A 25,617-nucleotide genomic window follows, 5' to 3' on the forward strand; every position below is an offset into this window, starting at 1 on the left:
TCTGATTATCAAAGTGACCGAGGTGTTTCCACGGGAGAAACATGTTTTTTGCATGAACCATATATGTAAGAACCTGCACAATCCATCAATCAGACTTATGGCGAAGATTAAGATTTCAGCTAAGACTACTAAAGAATGGTATTTTTGTTATGTTATGAGAGATATAGAGAAAATGAGCTCAGCAGCCTACGCTTTGCTTAATGGTATTCCTTTTCATCAATGGGCATGCCACGCATCGGTAGTTAAGAGATATGACATTGCTTACACTAACCATGTCTCTTCTGGTTGCAGCTTTGGTGGAAGCAATCAGGCAGAACATTAGTGACCACTACTTCAAGTACAGAAATATGGCGAATGAGTGGGCTTCCAGGGGTGAGATTTTAACACCTCGTGCTATTGGGCTACTTAGAACCAACATCGACAAGTCGATGAAATTTATAGAGTCACGGGCTGGGAAACGGGAATATATAGTTAAGACTGGCCGTTTTCAAGCATACCATGTAAATCTAGCCACTAGGCAATGCTCGTGTGGTTATTTCCAACACATGTGAATCCCATGTGCGTATGCCTGTAAGGCAGTCAGTGTCACCCAACAAGGTAGTCATATGACATATGTTGATCCGTAATACCTAACTGCTAACTGGTAATGGATGTACTGTAAGGTGTGGGTTGGAATTCCTAGTAAGGAGCAGTGGGACATTGATGAAACGGATGAGCATGTTATGCCCCTGGAAGTGAGGCGCAGACCGGGCAGGCCACTAACCGAGAGAATACGGAAAAGACCAAAGTATAAGGGACCAAAGCAGAGAAGAAGTTGCACTTTGTGCAACATGGAAGGGCACAATAGGCGTACATGTAAAAATTTCGTTGATGATAAAGGGGCTGAGCACCGTCCTGTGAACTCCGAAGCTATCGACAAACGACACTGACTCTTAGTGGTAGCAATGTGATATTCTCGCAACTGAGGAGGGATATTTAATTTATTTTGTAATTTTGGTTGTTATATCAGGCTTTCTCTTAAACGAACATGTTTGTTGGGCAGCTTAGATAGTGTCCTGAACAGGCTATTAGAATAAAACCATTAAGGGAATTACAGAGTCATAGGAGCACTCAGGTAGAGGTCCTATACCAGCATACTTAAGAGTCCATTTACATAATTCAGCAAAAAATAAACTTAGAGTTTGCAGAGTTAACAAAAGCAGATTTAAACAAAACATGACTATCCAGGTTTAAACTGCCATCCAGCTTCAGCTCCATCTCATGCTACCATATTCATAAGATACTTGCTATCTCCTAAAACAAGAACTTGGTGTAGCTTGAGAAACTTTTAGACACCATCACTTGAGAAACTTTCAGACACTTCTTTAGAACATCAATCAGAGCTATTCCCAGAATCAATTGCAGTTTCTTCAGATTTAGTGCTAGGATTCCCATAGGATAAGGCACTTGGGTTACTAGTTGAGTAGGCTTCAGTAGACTCTCCATCCTGTAGACTTCCACCACCACTTCCACTTGTATCATATCCACTACTCAAATCACTATCAGCCTCTACTGTTCAACCTTTTTTGTTTACCTTTGATTCATTTACATCTTGGTATGAGACCCTTATCCTCTTCCCATTTCTCACCTCCTCTCTCTTTTCATAGCCTTTAATTTTCCTCCTCTCTCTCTGCACTACAGTGTTAATCTTTGATTCCTCCTCCTTTTTATCCAATCCCTCTTCCCAGTGCCTCTTCCCTCTTCCCAGCGCCTCTGTCTCAGTAACTTTTTTGGCATGTTTCTTTGGACTTGACAGCAAAGATTTCTTTCCCTTCACCATTTTCTTTTTTTTATCTCGCTTGATACTTTCTCTCAGTTCCTGCAACTCTGTTTGGTTTTATCTCGCCTTACTCTTCACTTCTGATTTTCTCTTCTTCCTAAAAAATCTCCTTTTCTCTTTCATATGGTATAGGAACACTCATAGCGCATGTTGCATGGGAAATTAAAAAAGAAAATCTCAGCAGTGGACCGTTGGATGATAAAGGGATATGCATGTGATATGATGTGGGGAAGGACGGTTGAAAATTGAGTGATGTGGCAAACGTGGGCTTCCTTCATATCCAGGCCCAAACCCTTTATACAATGTCGTATGGGCTCAGGTTGGATTTTCGATGTTGATTTTTGAGGCATGCAGAAGAAGGTTGGGCTGCATAGCTAGTAATTCGGCGTTTAATTTGTGAATTATTCACGTATTATAAGGATTCCTGTATAAAACGAACAAGACGGCGAATATTTGAAAGATGCGATTTAATCACGAATTTCGTGGGCTGGGCTTATTATTGCCGAATTATAATGTCCGAATTATTGAAATTAAGAAAAATAGGGCTTTTATTATAAAAGTTGGAAATTGGAAATGGAAACTCTCGTACTTTAATACTTGGAAAAACTCAATCGACTAAAAAAGTAAAGATTAAAGAACCCATAAATGCTAGGTTAGACTAAAGAATAAGAAAAGCATGTGTTTAGTTCTTGAAGGCTTTAAGCCATAGCTAGAAAACAGATTCCACCATTGCTTAGTTCTTGAAGCAATAGCCTTGAAGATCAAAATTCAAAAGCAATCTTGTTTACCAGGAATGGATGTGTTGGTTGTACGTTTTTAATTTTGTACGTGTTACTAATAGTAAGTAGAACAAAAAATTTGACCGTTAGCGTTTTATTGGACAGAATATTTAAAAGTATTATTTTTAAACATTTCGAATCTTAGGCGAATAATTTTCGTATCAAACTTTTGTCGTCCACGAATTTACTAGCTATAGGTTGGGGTAGAAAGTCGAGACAAAGTTCATGTACATTGTGTCACGAAGTGTAGTTATAATGACATCCTTTATGTAAGTTGATGAACGGTGGACATTAAGAACTTGAGATTGGACGGCTCAGATGAGCCCCTTGAAAATGTTTGCTTTTAAGATATTGTAACCCCAAAATTATTGACTCTAGCCGTTCTCAATGTCAAGTTCGTCACTGTCGTCTCCTTCCCCAAATTCGTTGGATGACTTACTGGAAGACATACTAACTACGATAAAAAAAAACTAAAGAAAGATGTGAATCAATCAGGAAGGAAGGAGTTGGACATTCTCTATGGGAAGATGGATAATTTTATTATGGAAACTGATCTGCTGATGAAAAGGAGGGAAGCAAAATTAGAGAGGACAATTTCATCGTTGCGGGTCTCTAGCAGTAACAAGAAGCATAAGTTGGAAGTCATCCAATCTGTTTTGTCGAATGTGTCCGATTTTGATTCATCAGATAGCAGCTATTGAGGGACTCCGATTTCATCAAAATCATTCTCGAGGGAGTTGCTTTGATTTCGTTATAGTCATCTTGGCATGTATTACTTTGTTATGTTTCTATGAATTTGATATGTTTGACGAAATGCTTTTATGAATTTGATGTGTTTAAGAAAATGAGCCATTTATTTATTTGTTTTCTCTAAATAATAGGGCATAATAACTTACTACAACTGATTACAATAATAACTGATGCGTCCAATTTTTTTGTTAAAGAAGCCCTAAAATGTTTTAAGTGATGCGTCCAAATGTCCAATTAACTAAAAACTGAATTGGTTGTTATATAATAGTTTTTTGTTTTAAGTAAAGAAAAAGAAACTTTTTTTCTTGGTAACTAAGAAAAAAGGGAATTTTGTTTCGAAGCGATGCGTCATTTGGTTGTTGAACGGCAGAAGTGATATGTTGCGTTCTTAAAACTGTCGTATATAAGAACTGTTGAAGGTTATTGTTTCACAAAACAAAATGGTGAAAATCAAATTTGTGCTGAGAGATTCTTCTGGGTGCTGAGAGATTCTTCGCATTTTACTTGATAATTTTTGGAGTAAATCTGAAAGGTTTGACTTGGAAAATTTGTATGCCGAGGTGGTGTGATACAATTTGACTACAAATAAGGTTTTAGCTATCAAACCAATCCCAAAGATAGTTAGAATTTTGTTGGAATTACAAGATTATATACCCTAAATTGCCACCACTATAAAATGTAATTAGACCTTCTCCTAAACGGACATGTTCTTAGAACGCTTACAATAGTTATTTTTGTTGTTGCGTCAAATTGGGATTGTAAGACACTACAATAAATACGCACCAACATTACAAATAAAAAGAAAAAGCCTCCCAAAAAACGGAAGTACTCCCAATGTATAAAAGCTACAAAACTCAAGTGAACTATTTACCTCTGTTTTTTATATTACTCTCCATGTCGAGGAACTCGTGTTCAGTAAAACCACATTCTATAAGGTCCTTTGCCACGATATTCCAGATGCAATCTCCAGGTCTTCTGAAGTCGAGGTGTTCACCTCTAATTAATTGGTATGCATATGCAAGTACAAAGGCTCCACAATTCCACCCATCTTTTTGTTGAGCACAATCAACACGTTCGATTTTCCATTTGCGTTGCAAGAATGCACGCGCTATGCAATTTTTGTCGTGCAATAGGAGTCCGTACGGGAACAAAGCACAAAGCTTATTGATAATCAGCGTAGGGTCAATTACACTGGATTCCAAGGAATCGTAGACATAACATGTCCATATTTTAAAATTGAAGACAACAAGAATCCAGTGCTGGTTGTTTCCCACATTCAAAGCTATCATCAATCCCTTGGATTTTGTCGCGTGCGGGATGTGACTGTTATCTTAAACCAAATCTTTTGAGGTCATGCTTAGGCCCCATGGTATTACTGAACTAGTTTTTGAAATGTTTTATTATGTTGTTAAACTCCAATCATTCAGGGTACACTCCAGTGTCCCATATAACGCCTTAATGGAAACCTGGATTAATTGAGACATAAGTAAGTGGCACTACAGGAATTCTCTTAAACGGATTATCCATTTACGGACAAGTTATATAGTGTCTTAACATAGATATGTAGTGTCTTGATCAACTTATTTAGTGTCTTGCCCACAACCATGTAATAAGCGTAAATGAAAAAGTTGTTCACGACACTATATAAGTGGTTCAAGACACTAAATAAGTTGTCCAAGACACCATGTCCATTAACGGATAATCCGTTTAAGAGAACGCCCGCGTGGCAGGCACTAAATATGGAAATGTTTTACAAATTACCACGACGAGCGTGTCAACGAGGATAGTGTATCTGCCATAAGGTAATGATTGGAAATCTGGATCCACAGTTTCATTATTCCACCTGTTCAATAGTTCCACGTACATAGAAACAACCTGCGATAAAAAAGACCAAAAAAAACAAAAAAAAAGTGTCTGAGCGGGTTAACGGATTAGTAAATTGTCTTAATGTGTTTTTAAACCTCATCATTCAGCCATTGTTTGCAACAAAACAAGTAGAAGCTCCTTAGCTTAATGTCTAAGCCTCGGCCATAGCATCTGACTTTTATATTGTGTGCAACAGCTTCCACGTTCGGCTGATCATGCTCCCACCAGTACTATGCAGTGAGATAGGCGGAATCGGTCCATTTTGCAGGATCATAAGCAAGGGTTTCTAGATTCCATACTGTAGAGTTTCTCCTTATTAACGGATTATTTTGAAAAGTTTGGCGAATCTTGTCATTGCATTTTTTTACCACTTCTTCTTCTAGTACACTATATTTCTTCCACTGGGCCTCTTTAAGTGCTTTCCTTTTGTCAACTTGTCGTCAGCTGTATTGAATGAGCACAGTATGTTCGACTGTATTCTGATAAGTTTAGTTAAGTTAAGTGTGTCCCATATTAGGATAGCACCTTTGAGTACATTGTAAAGAAAGTTGTCAACAACTTTCTCTTAAACGGACTGTCCCACGATCATGTCCATTTAATACACTATATTTACTGTTTATAAACTATTTAGTTATTCAAGACACTATATAAACTATTGAACACATTATACTAGCTTAGGAATTCTCTTAAAAGGATTATCCGTTTATGCAGCTATTGATAAAAGTAAAAAATTGATAGTCTACCTACGAAATGAACGTTGAACTCAAAACGTAAGTAAACTAAACTAATCTTATGATGCTTATATTTATCAAAGTTTTCTCTACTCTCAATCCTATGAGATATAGTGGAGTAGAAAGTTCGTTCCACTCCTAGTGCTCTAGCATGGAATGTTTTCTAATCTAATTAGTCGGTCTTAAGTCAATGAGAGCTTTACGAAGGTGATATGCTACGATACTTACTGAATTTGATTACTTGATTTTAACTACTTAATGCTATGGAAATATGATTGTGCTTGAATCTAGATAAAGGATTAGAGGGGAATTGAATCCACCTCGAATCCAACTTAATAGCCTAACATAGATTCTTGTATCTCGATTCTTACGTTCTTACGGCAAGAAATTCGAGTTCTAATCCCTAGTGTTCATGGCATTTCTACCGAGTACTAACTAGCATGTGAGGTCGTCCACCCATTCTCATGGCGAATCACAACCTTCTAGATTGGAATAGATTTTACAATGTTTCTACACTATACCACTAAGTTTTCATCAAGGCTTCATCAACCCCTTTAATGGAGGTTTTAGCCTTGAGTCATCAAACCATCATTTCCCATTTCATTATAACTACACATCATATTCAAATTCTAACTTAACTAAAATAACTAACAATGGTTAAATCTATTTAAACTACGGAATGATAATCAACAAGAATTAAAATCAGATCTATAAATTGAAATAACACAATTCGAAATTGAGAAAAAAAACTATTTTATTTATCTAATCAATCAAGAACAATGATTCAAAAACTTAATCTAAAATAAGAATTGAAAATGGAACTAAAGCTTAATTTAATTAATGAAAACAGATCTAGAATTATCTATATTAATTTAGGTCTAACTAGCTACCATTAACAAAGAGCTAAACTTTTGTTTTGATACTTTCAGATCCAAAAATCGTGCATGGGCTTGGAGCCATGTTTTGGGCCAGAGAATCAGGCCCAAAACCCAATTCTTTCAGTCAAAAAAGGCCTCTTCAGCTGAAGTTGGCTTCCACAGACTTTTCGTCCACTTTTTCTCCTCTGATTGGGTCAAGGCTTAGACCATTGGAAAGCTCTTTCCGAGCCAGTCGTTTTGACATAAGGTAGGCCCAATTCCGAGGTCTGAGTCCAAAGATACGGCTTTCGGAAGTTCTGCTGACTTGTGTGATGTTTCAGCCCGTGTCGACTTTTCAGCTTTTGACCGGGCTTTAGGAAGGCTTTATCTTCTTGAATCTTGGCCTTTAATCACGGAACTCCTTAGTGACCGACCTTTTCTCCTTTATCTCACTAAAGTGGCACATTTCTGCACTTAATGGACTTTGAAGCCTGAAATGCATAAAAACACGTAATCAGTGTTAACTCTTAATTATTACTCATATAATTGGTCCAAAAGTATGACTGTTAAAGGGTTAAAACTATAGTTTTGGGCTCTTATAAGCTATGTAGTGTCTTGAACAACTTATTTAGTGTCTTTCCCATGACCATATAATAAGCGTAAATGAAAAAGTTATTGAAGACACTAAATAAGCTATCTAAGACACCATGTCCATTAACGGATAATCCATTTAAAAGAAGGCATGTAGGTAGTATACTAGCTGGCCCACGAACTTGTCCATTTAAGAGAAAGCCTGACAGTTTGAGTTAACATAAAATAGTGCACATACATTTTCGGTTAAATTTAGAGCACCCATAGGATCTTCAATCTTCTCAGCTTCCTGACAAAATATGGCCAGTGATAAGAGCCCAAAACTGTAGTTTTAACCCCTTAACAATATTACTTTTAGACCAACTATATGATTAATAAGTAGGGTTAGTTAGACTTACCCCCCCCCCCCCACCCATTACTAGTTGCAATTAGTGTTACCCCATTTGAGTGATCTAACGGTCAGGTTTCTTCATCTGAAAAAAAAAAATTCATCTCGTAACCGTTGGATCTTGCAATTGGGGGGGTATCACTAATATTTTTGAAAACGGGGGGCTAAGTCTAACTAACCCTAATAAGTAAGAGCTATTACTGTAATCGTGCTTTCGTATATTTCAAGCATTAGAGTCGAATATGTGTAGAAATGCGTCCCTTTTGTGAGATAAAGGAGAAAAGGTTGGTTGTTAAGAAGTTCTATAATTAAAAGCCAAGATTTAAAGAGAAAAACCCTTTTTCAATCCCGGTCAAAGCTGAAAAGTCAAAGTCAACGCGGGCAGAAATAGCACACAAAAATCAGCAGAACTTCCAAAGGCTATATCTTTGGACTCAGACCTCGAAATAGGGCCTACCTTATGTCAAACCGACCGGCTCGGAACGGGCTTTCTAATAGTCCAAGTCTTGACCTAATATGAGGAGCAAAAGTGGACGAAAAGTCTGTTGAAGTCATTTCCAACTGAAAACCCCTTTGTGGACTGAAGTAATGAGGTCTTGGGCTCGATTTTTCGGCCTAAAACATGGCTCCTAAGCCCATACTCGAATTTGTGGATCTTGTCTTTTCTATATCAAGAGACAAAAGCTTAGCTCTTAAGTTACTTAGTTCTGGTTGATAAAACTTAGTTTCTACTTAGTTTTTACTTAGTCAAGAATCCAATAGTTAGTTTTTATCTAGTTATTCTCATAGATTTAGTTTTTAGAACAAGAAATTAGTTTGTAGAACCAATAACTTATTGTTTATCTAGTGAATTAAAAATAAATTAGTTAGAACAGTAAATTTAGTTTTGGAATCCATTACTTAGTTCATTTCATTTGGTTTGTCTTAAATTGATAATTAGTTATTCATAATCTTAGTTTTAAATTCCCTTTTAATTCATTTTTAATCATTATTACTATTGTTCAATTAGATTTATAAGTTTAATCATTTATTCAAAAATGAGTTGTTCTATGTGTTCTTGTGTTAAAAATGATAGTGTAATAATTCAAGGCTAAAACCTCCATTAGAGGGGTTTGAGGAAGCCTTGAAGAAACTTGATTTCGATTAACGTAGAAACCATCGTAGTAATCTATTCCACTCTAGAAAGTAATTAGTTCACCATTAGAATGGGTTTGATTTCCTTATATGCTAGTTGTTAGTTGGTAGAGATTACCATGAATGATTAGGGATTAGATAGATCCAATTGTTGTGCGAAAACATTTCAATTCGGACTACGACAAATTCTTCATTAGTTAATTAAGTCGAATCAAGGTGGAATAAAATTCCCCTAATTCATTCTCTATTGTCAATTTAGTATTGAACTGCCATCATTTCATTTATCGCATCTTGTTTGTTGATTCACCATCGTAGTTAAAATTCAATTCCATTACTCTCACGAATTTGTTAGCTTACACGAATTAGGAAATGTTACATTCTAAACCAACTAGGAGTGGAACGAATTCTCTACTCTAAACATATTACATTGATAACGAGAGTAGAAACTTTGATACAATAACGTAATTTAGCTATAGTTTTACTTACATTTGAGTTTCATCTCTTATTCGTAGGTAAAACTAGCGTTTTTACATTTATCAGCCAGTGTCAATAAAATAGACTCAAAATAAGACATATAGTAAACATAAATATATACACTTCTGATGAAACTATATGATCTGTCCATCTAATAGCAAGCCAGTAGCAACACATGTACAAGAACCTATCAAGGCTGACCACGCGCCTTTTTAGTACCATCCCCGTTGTCATTGAAGTCCAGTTCTCGACCACTGGAACCCATAAGTGTAGGAACCGTTATTCAGAATGCAAATATTTCTACAAACCGCGAGAACCACGCGCAGCGGAATCAATGGGTTCTCACGATTTGTGATAGAGAATATACCTTTTAGATCCGGTTTGATAACTCTGAGAATCCAAGCTTTATGAATCCGAATCAATAATCAACCCCTTGATCTTCTGTTGTATTCCTTTAGAATAGATTGGACTTTGTGTGGACAACGATATACCAATCCCCTTCTTTCTAACAAAGCTAGATCCAATTTTGGATCTATCTTTCCTTGCCTCTTTTTCTGTTAAGATGAATAGTAAATTTTGGTCAGAGAGAGAGAGTATTCTATTTATAGGCTACAACAGGGACCATGAGGAGAAATTAGGGTTGGGCCTCCTGACGGGCTTGGGCTTCCCATGTTCACCCCGAACACACGGCCCAAGTCCGTCAACAAATGGCTTATTCCACTAAAGGCCATTGTTGCACTACCGTCCTAATCCCAAATTACGTGTCAGTGTTTATGGGCTCCATATTATATGCTCGTTGATCTCCCCGTGTTTAAGATATCGAATGTCCGTTGATTAAGTCAAGTTACTAACAACTACATTAATCAACTTCTTATGTCCTTGAGTAGTACCACTCAACCTCATTGTCATGTCAGAATAAATCCACCTGCAGGGTTTACATGACAATCTTTTGAGCTCCTCAAGGGACATCATCAACCCGACTTCTTGCGGGACACAGATTCCTTCTATAATCAACAGCACACCTTACATACAATGTCATTACCCAATCCATCGAGTTTGTTGATTCACCAATGAATCTCACTCATTGATGATTTAAAGCAATGTACAATACATGTAAGTGCCCGTTATTGTATCCGGATTAGGATGACAAACATCCATAATAACAAAGGCGTTTGTTCTCTTATATAGTCAGTATAAGGAGAAACAACCTCACTTGGTCCTGTTCAATACACACAAAGTGTACTAGTGTAATCCTATAGTCAAGATAGACTAATACCAGATTATACTACAACCGTACTAATTGTTTGTCCAAATCCATCTAGGTTGTGAACGATTACTTATACTTTGTAAGGTACTGATGATATGATCTTCTGTGTGTTCATACCGTATCATCTACAACATAAAGTATTAGACACATGCATATAACTAATAACATATATAATATGCACAATATTTGCCCATATGATTCTCATTCAAAATATAAAGAATTAGAGTTAATACAAAAGTAATGCTTTTAGTATATAACCCTATCAATAAGAATGTACTCTGCGGGTGTAATTCCACACTCCAACAAATCCTTGGCAATTCTTCGTCGCATGTACAGTTTGTGCTTGGGGTCAAAAACTGGTGGCATACTCCTCAGAAGACGGTCAGCAAAGGCCAACACAAATGCCCCACAACTATTGTCACCAGTTTGTTTCATGCAATCAGCAAACACAAACTTCCACTTTGTAGACAATTTCGACTGATCGATTATGGCTTTGTCGGAAGCCAACACACTATATGGCAATATGGATAGCAGCTTCTCCAAAGTCGGTCTCAGGTCAAACTCGCCCTGCTCAGCACTATCAACAACAGAATAAAAAATCTCAACAGGCCAGTCTCTGAAGTTGAGTATAACAAGAATCCAGTGCATGTTCGCGACATTAACTATCATTATCAACCTCTGGGTCTGGGCTATGTCCTTAACGAACGAAAGGAAAACCCTTGTCATGTTGCCCGCCATTAAGGAGCCTCCCAATAGAGTGTCTTTGACATTTTTTAATTTGTCCTCCAAATTAATTGCCTCATCATTGAGTGTGGCTGCCAAACTGGCGTGATAATTACAGAAACAACACTGTAGTAACGATAATTGATTAGTGGAGGACCTCATAAATGCTGAGAGGAAGAAGTACTAAATAATAAAGTTTTGTACATTACTGAAAATAATGACACAGATACAATGTTGTACTTTGGTTCATGTCCGCCCGGACCATCTTTGTCGGTGTACCAACGACGCAACAATTCCATTTACATAGCCACACCCTTCAGACCAACAAACAAAACAATTAAGCAAAAAATTTAGGGAAGATATTAGCAAATAACCTAGTGAAAGATCAGTGAGAGAGACATACGAGATCATTGAGCCACCCATTGTTATACAAGGTGTAGATGGTACCAAGATTTATGTCATCTCGATTGCCGTATCATCTAACAGTCTGTACAGGGCTCGTTTCATCTTGATCATGTAGTCTCCAGCAATATGTCACCCTTTGCGTAGTTGTAGTCAACTTTAAATAGTCATTGGGTTGTTTTTTCCTACTCGCAATCCCAGATTGTCTCTCTAGTAATCTTAAGCCTTGGTTGAAAACCATGAGAATCTTTTGTTGGCAAATACCGGCGACATCCTTTTCAAGTTGTGGTATGTTGGATTTGTCAAATGTTCCAACTGACCTTCTCACCATATCTTCCTGCCCTGTGGAAGCAGACACTAAGTTTCCTCCCATACCCTCGTCATCAGTCAAGTAACAATCTTCGTCTTCCTGTCCAATCACCGTCACCTAAATGACAATATGTTCAATCAAACAACTAAAAAGATAAACAAAGGAAAAACAGTAAAATAATTTTGAACAATTATATACATCCTCAAAGTGATACAGGCCGCCTAAATCATCAGCATCATCTAGCAGAACCATAGAAGATTCAGCAATATCCTTCCCATGAGTAGGCTGGAAAAGGAAAAAAAAAAAAACAAACAAAAAGCTTCACTTAGATTGAACCTTCACATGCTAAAATTTCACTGTTCAAACTGGAGATTGACTATTGTAAACAAATTTCACCTTTGGAGAGATTTCTTTCAGAATCCCACTATTTGTATTCCCGGCATCATCATCCATATCAAGCTAAACATCATCCTCTATTGTCTTCCCTGCATCATCATCCATTGGCTTCCCTGCATCCTCATTAACAGAATGCCAAACCATATCATCCCCAACCATCTCGTCTCGTTCTCCACTCACCATCACCTGCATAACAATATGTTAAAAGTTCACAGTTCAAATGTTATAGACATTAAAAAGGCCACATAAGACATTATATATGTTCAAACAGGAGATTGTCAGTCCAAATGCTAGAGTCATTAAAGCTTCCACATAAGACATTATATATGTTCAAACTGGAGATTGACTATTGTAAACAAATTTCACCTTTAGAGAAACTTCTTTAAGAATCCCAATATTTGTCATCATCATCCATTGGCTTCCCTACATCCTCGTTAATAGAATGTCGAACCACGTCATCCTCAACCATCTCGTCTCGTTCTCCACTCACTGTCACCTGTATAACAATATGTTAAAAGTTCCCAATTCAAATGCTAGAGACATTAAAAAGACCACAGAAGACATTATATAAGTTTAAGTACCATGTTTGGAATGTTCGGAGCATCTTCACCAGTAATGTCCATGTCCTTAAAAGCTTCATTTTTTTCTACTTCCCTCTGTCTGGAGTGGATTGTTTTCAAGAAGTCATTGCGCATGTGACTGTTAGATAAGCCTTTGGTTAAGTGATCACCTACTCTTCTCTGTAGCTCGGGTTAACTCTGATTGATATGGCAGTCTAGGTATTCGAAAGGATCGGATAACTGAGGCACCAAGTCGGGGTTCGGTTGGCTACCATTGACTATGTATACTCAATTATTGCAACCTATATGATATCTTGTCTCCAGTCTAAAATGTATACTCAATTATTACAACCTATAAGATCTCTTTTCCCTAGTCCCTTTTCCCTTCTTTCTCTGGCGCCCCTTTATCTCTTTCTCTTTTTTAACCTCTTCTCTTTTCTGGTTCGTTGATCTCCTTTTCATCTAGTGTCTCTTCTCTCTCCACGTATCGCGGCAGTTACCTTGCAGTTAGGATTCCGCTCTCTCTTTCCACGTCTTGCGTCGGTTCCAAAGCGGTTAGGATACCGTGGATCTGATCCCGTGCAGCCTATTCCCCCGTACTATACCGCATCCGGTCCACTTGTCACCACTTACCTCTTAGGTCATAAATATGACCACCACAGATGCCCTCTCTCGGTCTTATTGATGGTCAGCAAACAGCGATGGGGCCGAGAACTAACATTTCCTCATTCCATATACCCTTCGTGGTATATCTCTCTTCTTTTACACTGCTATCACCTATTATTTTACTCTGTCCTCACATTTTCTTTTTCAAAGAACGTGCTCCACATGCTCCACCTTTATTGCCACATGGAAAAATGGCGCATGCGCATCAGAACCTGGCTCTTCGAATTTCGAGATTCCATGTGTCTCACTTCCCCTGGTCCTTTTCTCGGCAAATTCCTTTTTGCCCCTACCCCTTCAAATCCCGCTCAAACTTCTCTCTTCTCTCAAAACCCAAAACCATCACTTTTCTCTTCAACTTCTATTCCTTCAACCTCTTCAATTTCCTCTCCACTGTTCTTCCCTCTGGTAGATCTCTCCAGCACCGTTCGTGTTCTCCAACCTTCCTCCGGTGCCTTGGCTACCTCTTACCTCAGGTTTGTTTTCCACCTTCTTTCTTCCTCTCGTTATTTGTTATAGTCACTTTGGGGGTGCTACTTCACCATTTTTCTTCTTTTCTTAAATTGCACTATCCCCTTTTATGTAAAACTCCCATCTTAGCGCTGATTCCATCATGTTGGGATCGGAATCGGTGGATACCTCCGCCACCAAATCCGATAGATCTGAATCCTCTACCCCCAGATCTAGCAACCATTTCGCGGAACAATCTGAATCCCCGGCTTCTAGCTCCGCCAGTCTAGCCGCTGTTCCATCTACTTCTGGGAGGAAATCTTCTCTTCCTCCCCTGCCGTCCTACTACTGCAAACCCAACTTAGATGTCATTAAAGCCGCCTATGGCATACCCAATGACATGGTTCTAGAACACGTGTCTGGCATTACCTACTTTCCTCACTTGGTAACACCGCGACCTAGTTATCTCGTTGCTACTGTAGGACAGATAGCGGCTGGTTTGTACTTTCCCTTAAACTCTTCTTGATGTCGAGGTATGTAACCCTTTCAACATTCTGCCATGTCAAGGCATAGGTAACTTTTGGCGTGTTATGTATGCTGCCAACCATTACAACGAAACCCACACCCTTAAAATCCAACTCCGCGATATAATTGCTCATTATTATATAAAGAAGAGCACTAAACTTGGGAGTGTTGGATATCAATCCTTTTGTACTCATCCGCGGAAGAAGTCTTTTATTCTCCACATCACCACTTCTGGCAAGGTGTGGCACTATTATCCGTTGTATGTGTCTGGGAGTTTTATATCTGCGGACCTTCCTTCAGAAGTTTCTTTGAGGCATCTCCATTTTCTTTCAAGTGGTAAGTAAGACATTTTGAGCCGTAGTGTTTCTGTCTAACTTGTTTGTAACTTGTCTTTATTTTCGGTTATCCAGGTTGGAAACCCGATTCGCGATCACAGATATACGCCGGCGTTTCTTCAAAGATTTTCCAATCCCTCCACGAACTGGGGAGTGCCCAATGTGAAGTCATCGGCATTGATCCCGAAAAAGCCAATCCTCTCTTACTTGACCCTTCTCTAAAAGACATCGGCAAATACCAAGGCTCGCTCTATCGCCTGCCGCCCCCCAAAGAAAGAAAGCCAAAACTTCCCCCCCTCCAAAAAAGGAAACGTCAAGCTCACAAGTCATTCAAGTATACCACCAAAATTTCTCATTCTCGATTTGTTGCCCAACGTGCCGCTGCCTCCAAGGCGCAAACTACTACTATTGACTCCCCTCCTCCATCGTATTCTTGTGTGGCTGACTGGGAAGACAATTTTGACAACACTTCCTCTCCTCCCACTGTCGCGGATATGGATGTTAACAAATTCAAGCTCTGGGACAACGACTCTGATGGCGATGCGCCCGTTGAAGTTTCAGATAAGAGTACTCCCGTGAAAAAGGCCAAGACTATGTCTCATCTCAGCATTGGTACACGCGCTGAGCCTTTGCGACCTCTGGCTCTCGCACACTGCCCTAGACAGGACCCAATGCTGGCGAGTCCCCTAACATCTGGCCCGGTCGAAGTCTGGCATCCTAAATTCAAAGCTAGAGATCGTGACGTTACAACTCATGACTCAGCCCTAGACAACCCAGCAGTCGCAGCCTCCTTGTTTTTCAGCTCTTATCTCCCTCGGGACCAAGCCTATGGAGACTCTGGCATGGTCGCTTCACATAGGGCTGCCATCTAAACTGGTTAGGAAAAGGTTTGTGTGTTATTACTTTTGCCTTTTCATTTTCTTTCCTACTACATTTGATAACAAATATGTCTATGTAGCTGAGCCTAGATATTGGCTATGTGTTGCACGGGATAACCAGTACTGTGGATACTCTACATGCTATGAAACAGGAGATTCATGGCCCTAACGGCTGGAAAACTAAGAATTCTAGGCTGGAGAAGGAAAGGGTCGATATGTGGATCGTGGCTCTCCAGGCCCAAAAAGAACTCCAGGCCCAAAAAGAACTCCAGGTCACTTCCAAACTGGAAAGCCGGAAAGAGGCGAAGAAACTTGCCTCTCAATCTGCCTTAGACAAGGCTATGAAGGAAGCCGCGGAGCGGTTCCGAAGCCTGGCTGCGAAGAAGATTGCCCATGAATTGAAGCAGCAACTTGATGAACTTACTGCAGTTGGCCGTCTTCTTCCCCCGCTGCCTCCAGTACCTGATATGCCAGCTTTAGTCCCATCGACTGCAATTCCTGAGACTATTACAGCTGATCTGCCTATTTCCACTCCTAGCGCTGACACCTCCCCAGTTGAATTGGACAATGAGAACAACACCACTGTTGGTGAGGAGAAAAATCTCCCTCTGGAAGAAGTGAATGTTGAGCAGCAGTAACATTTGTTGGCTTTCTTTCTTTGCAGTTTACTCTTCAGACTTTCTGTATATCTTTTGTTGAACGAATATCTTTTTGCCTGTGTTTGAACAAATATCTTTTTGCCTGTGTTTGAGCAAATATCTCTTCGAACATATATGTTTGAGTAACAGGTCTTAATCAAATTTGTTTCATCTTTCCATTCGCGTTCTAATTCCCCGCATGTTATAATTTCAGACTTCACAATTATTCTAATTCAATACGTCTTGAAGCCATTTAATCTTCCAGAAATTTTAAGTTCGATTCCCCATTTCTTAAAAGTTGATGGGGCTATCTTAATTGGCTTCAAAGTATCTGTTTGGGCTTAGAGACCGCGAAGGGCTCATTCCCCCCGATCTCTTTGACCAGCTGTGAAGCTAGTTAGTTGCCCCCAAGTTGATTCGGACATACCGTCCGCGAAGGGCTCATCCCCCCGCTCTCTTTGATCAGCTGTGAAGTTAGTTAGGGTTGCCCCCAAGTTAATTCGGACATACATTCCGCAAAGGGCTCATCCCCATTTGTTTTATTTCATTTGTGAAGCATGTTGGGGCAACTATATTTTCCCCCAAGTTTGATTCTCTCTTATTTCCTTGCATGACACAATTGAAGGAAATGTATATTTATTTCATAGACATATTAATATTGAATACAAAATATCATTCCGCTAATCACATAGCTCTATCTAAAATACTCCACATTTAGAAGACTAAACAAAGATTCTAATCATGGAACTTTTTCAACATTCTACTGTTCCACGGCTTCTCTATCTTTTCCCCTATAGTAGTCTGCAATCCATAAGTGCTAGATGTACCCTTCTCCCTGATGACATAGGGTCCTTCCCAGTTTGGACCCAACTTTCCTTCATTTTCTTTCTTAGTGGCAGGGGTAACACGTCGTAGCACATAGTCACCCACCATAAAACTTTGCGGCTTCACATGTTTATCATACTGTCTCTGTAGAGTTTGATGGTACTCCTCTAACCAAATGCATGATATTTCTCTTCTTTCCTCAATGAGATTCAAATCAGCAGCTAATATCCTCTCATTCACTCCTCTTTCAACAGCCTGGGTTATAGTAGTGGACTCTATCATCTCCACTGGTATGATGGCCTCTACTCTGTACGCCATTGCTAATGGTGATTCATTCGTGGATGTTCGCGGTGTGGTACGATAAGCCCATAGCACGTGATTTAATTCGTTTGCCCATTCACCTTTCTGCTCCTCCAACTTTCTCTTTAAATTATCCATTATGATTTTGTTAGATGCCTCTGCCTGTCCATTTTCTTCAGGATTGTAGGGGGCTGAGAACCCCGGCTTCACCTTAAACGCCTGAAGAAACCCTCACACCTTGCCCCCTGTAAACTGAGTTCCATTATCCGCGATGACCGTATGTGGCAGCCCAAACCTACAAATGATATTCTCCCACAAGAACTTTTTCACATTTTCTTCCTTAATCTGTTGCAAAGCCACGCCTTCCACCCAATTGGTAAAATAATCCGTAGTGGCCAGCATAAATCTCCTTTTACCGCTTGCCATGGGTAGAGGCCCTACAATATCCAGTCCTCACATGGCGAATGGCTATGGGATGAACACATTATGCAATGGCTTAGCTGGTGAATGTATGAACGGTGCAAATCTTTGGTATTTCTTACACTTCTTGGCATACTCTGTGGCATCTCTCTTCATATGGGGCCAAAAATACCCCTGTGATAGCAACTTGTGGGTTGTTGTCCGCCCAGTGGAATGACTTCCGCAATCACCTTCGTGAACCTCTACCAGAACTTCTTGGGACTGCTGCGGACCTATACATTTTAGCAATGGTCCGATGAAATTTCTCGTGTATAAGTCTCCTTTTAGTAATGTGTATCTTTGACTCAGCTGTTCCATTCTTCGCTTTTCATGCTTATTTTCTATTTCGACTCCCCTCAAGAAAGTTTTTATGGGTTCCATCCATCCCTGATCAGTCTCGGTGGTTAACCAAACCCCTTCCTCTTCGGATGTACTTGGCTTGTTTAACACCCTCACTTCAATAGATTGACCCCTCTGTTCCAGGAAGAACCGCTGCCACATAAGCCAAGGCATCGGCGTGTCTATTCTCTCCGCGGCCTAAATGGGCAAACTTTATCTTGCTGAACCTGCTTACCTTTTGTTGTAGGACCTCAAGGTATCTCGCCATCCTTGGGCAGCATGCCGCAAACCCTCTATTCACCTGACAAATTACCAAATTAGAATCTAAAAAAACAGACAACTCACTCACCCCTAGATCTTTGGCCAAATCCAGTCCAGCTATCACCACTTCATATTCAGACTCATTATTTGAAGCCACGAATCCCAGTTTCATAGATAACTCTAGACGATTATTCTCAGGAGTCACTAACACGACCCCAATTCCATTTCCAGTATCAGTAGCAGAACCATCTGCGAAAACTCTCCACCCATTGTGAATATCCCAAGGATCCAAAGGATCGTGACTAACCTCCCCTTTAGGTTCCATTACCATTTCCTCTCCCCAAGTGGGGTACCTCTGCCGAAAATTCAGCCAAAAACTCCATCATGGCTTGTGCCTTTTCTACCGTTTTGATTTGGTAATGGATTTCATAAGAACTGAGCATTACTGCCCATTTTAAAATTCTGCCTGACTTTTCGGCCTTCAATGCTTGCTTGAGATGCAAATTTGTAACTACCACCACTGAATGTGCTTCAAAGTAAGGCTTCAACTTGAGAGCTGAAAAGATCAAGGCCAAAGCATACTTTTCAATCCTACTATACTGGGTCTCGACATCGAGCAATGTTTTGCTCTGAAAGTAAACTGGCTTCTCTATCTTATCGATCACCCTGACCAAAGCTGAACTTATCGCATACTCGGTAACTCCTAGGTTCAAATACAACTTTTCTCCTAGCTCTGGACCCAATAGCAAAAGTGCCTTTCCTAGATAAGTCTTCAACTCCTGGAAGGCCCCTTCACATTCTGTGGTCCAATAGAAATCTGGTGTTTTTCTCAGCAAACGATATAGAGGACGACATTTGTACGATGACTTGGAAATGAATCTATTGAGTGTCGCGACCCTCCCAGCCAACCATAGTACTTCCTTCACATTCTGCGGTGATGACATTTCAATTAATGACCGAATCTACTCGGGATTCGCCTTTATTCCGTGGTGAGTGACTATGTACCCCAAAAACTTTCCTGATGTTACTCTAAATGTGCATTTCTTGGGATTGAGTTTCAGCTTATGCTTTCGCAATATGCCAAAAGTCTCCTGTAAGCCCTCTAAGTGTTCCTCTTCTGACATGCTCATTTCCACCATGTCGTCAATGTAGATTTCAATCCCTTTTCAAATCTTTCCTTTGAACATCTTTTCTCCCAACCGCTGAAAGGTAGCCCCCGCATTTTTTAAACCAAATGGCATCCTTGTGTAACAATAGGTATCGCCCTCCACTACAAAGGTTGTCTTCTCCTGATCTGGCCCAAACATCACAACCTGATTGTACCCCATAGACGCATCTATGAAGGAAAATACTTTGTAACCCACCATTCTGTCTATTAGCTCATCCACCCGAGGCATAGGGTAACAATCTTTCGAGCACTCTTTGTTCACATCTGTGAAGTCGACACACATCCTAACTTTGCCATTCTTTTTAAGTACCGCGACCACATTAGACAGCCATTCTGTAAACTCTACCTCCCTTATTATTCCAGCCCCCTTCAGTCGTATAACCTCTTCGCGAATCCTTGCCGCATACTTAGGTCTTACAGTTCTCATCTTTTGCCTAATCGGCTTAGCATCTTTATTCATATGCAAGTGATGACATGCATACTCTGGGTCTAAACCCGTGATATCCTCAATCACCCTCGCAAATATATCTATATTTTCTATCAAAAACTGCACTAATTTACTTTTCCATTCCTCCGGCAAGTCAGCCCCAACTGATGTAAACTTTTCCTCATCTCCCTGATAGGGTTATATACTAAAAGCATTACTTTTGTATTAACTCTAATTCTTCATTTTTTGAATGAGAATCATATGTGCAAATGTTATGCATATTATATATGTTATTAGTTATATGCATGTGTCTAATACTTTATGTTGTAGATGATATGGTGTGAACACACATAAGATCATATCATCAGTACCTTATAAAGTATAAGTAATCGTTCACAACCTAGATGGATTTGGTCAAACCATTAGTACGGTTGTAGTATAATCTGATATTAGTCTATCTTGACTATAGGATTACACTAGTACACTTTGTGTGTATTGAACAGGACCAAGTGAGGTTGTTTCTCCTTATACTGACTATATAAGAGAACAAACACCTCTGTTATTATGGATGCTTGTCCTCCTAATCCGGATATAATAACGGGCACTTACGTGCATTGTACATTACTTTAAATCATCAATGAGTGAGATTCATTAGTGAATCAACTAACTCGATGGATTGGGTAATGACATTGTATGTAAGGTGTGCTGTTGATTATAGAAAGAATATGTGTCCCGCAAGAAGTCGGGTTGATGATGTCTCCTTGAGGAGCTCAAAAAGATTGTCATGTAAACCCTGCAGGTGGATTTATTCCGCAATGACAATGAGGTTGAGTGGTACTACTCAAGGACATAAGAAGTTGATTAATGTAGTTGTCAGTAACTTGACTTAATCAACGGACATTCGATATCTTAAACACGGAGAGATCAACGAGCATATAATATGGAGCCCATAAACGCTAACACGTAATTTGGGATTAGGGCGGTAGTGCAACAATGGCCTTTAGTGGAATAAGCCATTTGTTGACGGACTTGGGCCGTGTGTTCGGGGAGAACATGGGAAGCCCAAGCCCGTCAGGAGGCCAAACCCTAATTTCTCCTCATGGTCCCTGTTGTAGCCTATAAATAGAATACTCTTTCTCTTTGGCCAAAATCTACTATTCACTGGTTCTGAAAAAGAGGCAAGAAAAGTATATCTGAATTCGTTTATGATCTTGAGAGAAAGAAGGGGGTTGGTAGATCGTTGTCCACACAACGTCCAATCTATTCTAAAGGAATACAACAGAAGTTCAAGGGGTTGATTGTTGATTCGGATTCATAAAGCTTGGATTCTCAGAGTTATCAAAACCGGATCTAAAAGGTATGTTCTCTATCTAAATCGTGGACACCCATTAATTCCGCTGCGCGTGGTGTTCGCGGTTTGTAGAAATATTTGCATTCTGAATAACGGATCCTACACTCCCACCCCCAAGTTCATTACCTCAATCTCATCCAAAGTTTTCGGTCCTAGCAGAGGCTCATAAACTTCTGTCACAGCCACCTCCTGTAATTGCTATGCTGATTCTTGTTCGGGTGATGACCCCTCCCCTTTCTTGCCTCGGGCCATTTCCATTACAGTTACCTGATGGATGTTTTGCGCGGCCACTTGATCCTCCCTTATTTCATACTTCCCCCTACTAAGAAGCGGATCACCTGGTAAAATGTTGACAGAATGGCCTTCATTTCATGGATCCATCTTCTTCCTAGAATTGTATTATATTGGAAACTAGTGTCCACCACCATGAACCGAGTAAATATAGTCGTCGGACCTGCTGTTACTGGTAACACCAACTCTCCTATGGGCTCTGTCATACTGCTGTATTGAACCCATATAAATTTGTCTGAGGAGCTTTTAACTGATCTCTACCGATGTTCATCTCCTCCAAGGCCCCTTTGAATAGCAAATCCACTGAACTGCCGCAATCTATCAACACCTTCTTTACCATATAATTACCCACCGCTATAGTAGTCACCAATGCATCCTCATACGGTGAAATTACTGACTCTAAGTCTTTTGGGGTGAACATTATGCTTTCCTCCCCCATCGCGGTTCCACAAACTAGCCGTGGTGTGCTCACCACCTCATTCACCTGCTGTAAACTCATTGTCTTTCTTATTTTGTCTCTGTGCGCATTCCTTCCCATGATTTCTCCACTAAAGATGACATTAATAGTACCTAAAATTCTAGCCGGCACTGGCACTCTCTCTGCCTGACGAACCTCTGCGAGAAACTCCCTGAGCATCCCTTTTCAATCATTCTCTCCACTAACCACTCCAAGGTGTAACATTCATTAGTGGCATGATTCCTGATTTGATGCGTAGAATGGTTTCCCCTCTATCTCCCCTGGAGTACTCCACGGACCCTCATAATATTGTTGCCCCTTAATTAAAGGCAAGATTTCTTCCAAGGGCCTGTTGAGAGGAGTCTGTTCTATTTCGCGGTATGGCTTCCTATCTCGGATATCCTTTCTACCTCGATCCCCCGTCCTCTCTAGACCTTAGTTTTCTCTTCTGTAAGATCCTCTCTCTCTTTCTTCTATCCTGCCTTTACCCTTTCAGTCATCTCCGTCGACAGCCTGCACTGCCTTCCCTGATTTCTTCTATTCTTTCGCAGTCCTTTGCATTATATCCTCATATCGTATGTATTTTTCTACCTTTGGGTACAGAGCGTGCAAAGTAGTGATTTCAATTTTGGGAACCGACTCATGAACCCTAGTTCCCGACCTTAAGCCATGCTGGAAGGCTATGACCGTTGTATGTTCATCCAGATTTTCCACTCTCAGTGTCTCCTCCTTGAATCTGCACAAAAACTCCATTAATGATTTTGCGAACCTTTGTTTGATGTTGAACAGAGCTGCGATATCAACCACTCTTCTTTTCTGGTGTATGAAGTGATCAACGAAAGCACGCTCCAGCTCTTCAAACCCTTTGATGCTCCGCGAAGCCAACCTGTAATACTAATCAGATGCTCCCCCCTTAAGACTAGTGGAGTCCATCATACTTACTCTCCTGCCATAACGACATCTGTTGCCGAAAATGGTGCAAATGATTAGTAGGATCTCCTTTCCCATCATATCTCTCAAATCTCGGTTGGGAGAACCTCTTAGGTACTTCTGAATTCCATATCAAATCTGCCAGCGGATTTTTATTGAGGCTCGCAACCTCCTTCTGTGTAGTGCTCTGGTTTTCTCTTTCTGCTACGCGGTTAAACTCCCTATCTTTCTCAATCATAGCATGTACTACCTCCAAAGTGATGCCAACCGTTTGTTCTGCGTCTGGTGGCGGGTGCTCCTCATTCTCCCCCTCCACTTTGCTGCCTTGAGGATCCCCCCCGCTCTGTTTCACCAAACTATCTCCTCCTGAAGAAGTCTGGTAGCGTCTGCCGCCACGTCTGATATTTTTTCCTCTCCTACCCCTTCCATCTGAGCGCTCTCTATTTCCTCGACCGCCTCTCTAACCGCTACTTTCTTAGGTCTTCCTACTCCTCTTTTCGCTACAGTGGCCATTTTCTTACTATTCGTCCCCACAGACGACGCCAAAATATATACTCAATTATTACAACCTATAAGATCTCTTGTCTCCAATCTAAAATGTATACTCAATTATTACAACCTATAAGATCTCTTCTCCCTAGTCCCTTTTTCGCTTCTTTCTCTTTTTCTTTCTCTGGCGCCCCTTTATCTCTTTCTCTTTTCTAACCTCCTCTCTTTTCTGGTCGTCGATCTCCTTTTCATCTAGTGTCTCTTCTCTCTCCACATATCGCGGCAGTTACCTTGCAGTTAGGATTCCACTATCTCTTTCCACGTCTCGCGTCGGTTCCAAAGCGGTTAGGATACCGCGGATCTGATCCCATGCAGCCTGTTCCCCCGTACTATACCACATTCGGTCCACTTGTCACCACAGACTATGTGATCGTTCACATAGTCATCAGCTGCGCTGCATAGAGATTTCGGTTTCAACCCAAAGGTGGTGTTAATTTCATGCATAGTGTCCATAACATTTTTTCTAGCTTCCACTTCATTTTCGTCACACGTCTGAAATTAAACAATTGAACAATGTGAAGGGTAGTTGTTACTTTAAGTGTCTGCGCATATCAATCAAACCAACTAAGCCTAAATATAAAATATGGAAAATATACCAGTCCTTTTGTGATCCCAGCAGGATCAGCAGACAAAATCGCTTCATCTAGAAGTGGTAACAGATGTCTCTGGCCCCAGTGAAGATCAGCATCCCCTACGGGCAACTCACGCAAAGAAGCATAAGGACCTGTTAAAGAATCTGGTTCTTTTTCTTCGATTGGTGATAAAAGATAAAATTGAATAGTCTACCTACGAAATGAACGATGAACTCAAAACGTAAGTAAACTAAAACTATTTTATGCGTGTCTATATTTATCAAAGTTTCTACTCTCAATTCTATCGAGATAGAGTGGAGTAACAAGTTCGTTCCACTCCTAGTGCTCTAGCATGGAATGTTTTCTAATCTAATTAGTCGGTCTTAAGTCTAATGAGAGCTTTACAAAGGGTGTTATACTACGATACAATATGAAATTGATTATGTTGAATTTAACTACGAATGCTATGGAAATACGATTGTTTTTTAATCTAGATAAAGGATTAGAGGGGAATTGAATCCACCTCGAATCCAACTTAATAACCTAGTATAGATTCTTGTATCTCAATTCTTACGTTCTTACGGCAAGAATTCGAGTTCTAATCCCTAGTGTTCATGGCATTTCTACCGAATACTAACTAGCATGTGAGGTCCTCTACCCATTCTCATGGCGAATCACGACCTTCTAGATTGGAATAGATTCTACAATGCTTCTACACTATACCACTAAGTTTTCATCAAAGCTTCATCAACCCCTCTAATGGAGGTTTTAGCCTTGAGTCATCAAACCATCATTTCCCATTGAATTATAACTACTCATCATATTAAAATTCTAACTTAACTAAATTAACTAACAATGTTTCAATCTACTTAAACTACGAAATGATAATCAACAAGAATTAAAACTAGATCTATAAATTGAGATGACAAAAATCGAAATTAACAAAATAACTATTTTATTTATCTAATCAATCAAGAACAATGATTCAAAGACTTAATCTAAAACAAGAATTGAAAATGGAACTAAAACTTAATTAAAATACTAGAAACTAGATCTAGAATTATCTATATTGTTTAGGTCTAACTAGCTACCATTAACAAAGAGCTAAGCTTTGGTTTTTATACTTTCAGATCCAAAAATCGTGCATGGGCT

General features: G+C 39.8%; 2 protein-coding genes across 2 annotated transcripts; both read right to left on the reverse strand.

Annotated features, from left to right (window-relative positions):
• Nucleotides 1–17,271: 17,271 nt before the first annotated feature.
• LOC147503510 (uncharacterized) lies at nt 17,272–19,664 on the reverse strand. The gene is made up of 4 exons (XM_086604870.1): nt 19,167–19,664; nt 18,809–19,075; nt 18,695–18,760; nt 17,272–17,880 (listed from the first exon to the last, which is right to left on the reverse strand). Exons 1-4 carry the CDS (start codon nt 19,662–19,664, stop codon nt 17,272–17,274), a joined length of 1,440 nt encoding a protein of 479 aa, XP_086460996.1.
• Nucleotides 19,665–22,159: 2,495 nt separating this feature from the next.
• LOC147503511 (uncharacterized) lies at nt 22,160–22,594 on the reverse strand. Its single transcript, XM_086604872.1, has one exon. The coding sequence runs from the start codon at nt 22,592–22,594 to the stop codon at nt 22,160–22,162; it is 435 nt and encodes a 144-aa protein (XP_086460998.1).
• Between the last annotated feature and the right edge of the window lie 3,023 nt (nt 22,595–25,617).

The sequence above is a fragment of the Coptis chinensis genome, chromosome 4 (assembly GCF_015680905.1).
Source record: "Coptis chinensis isolate HL-2020 chromosome 4, ASM1568090v1, whole genome shotgun sequence".
In the NCBI taxonomy this organism is placed as follows: Eukaryota; Viridiplantae; Streptophyta; class Magnoliopsida; order Ranunculales; family Ranunculaceae; genus Coptis; species Coptis chinensis.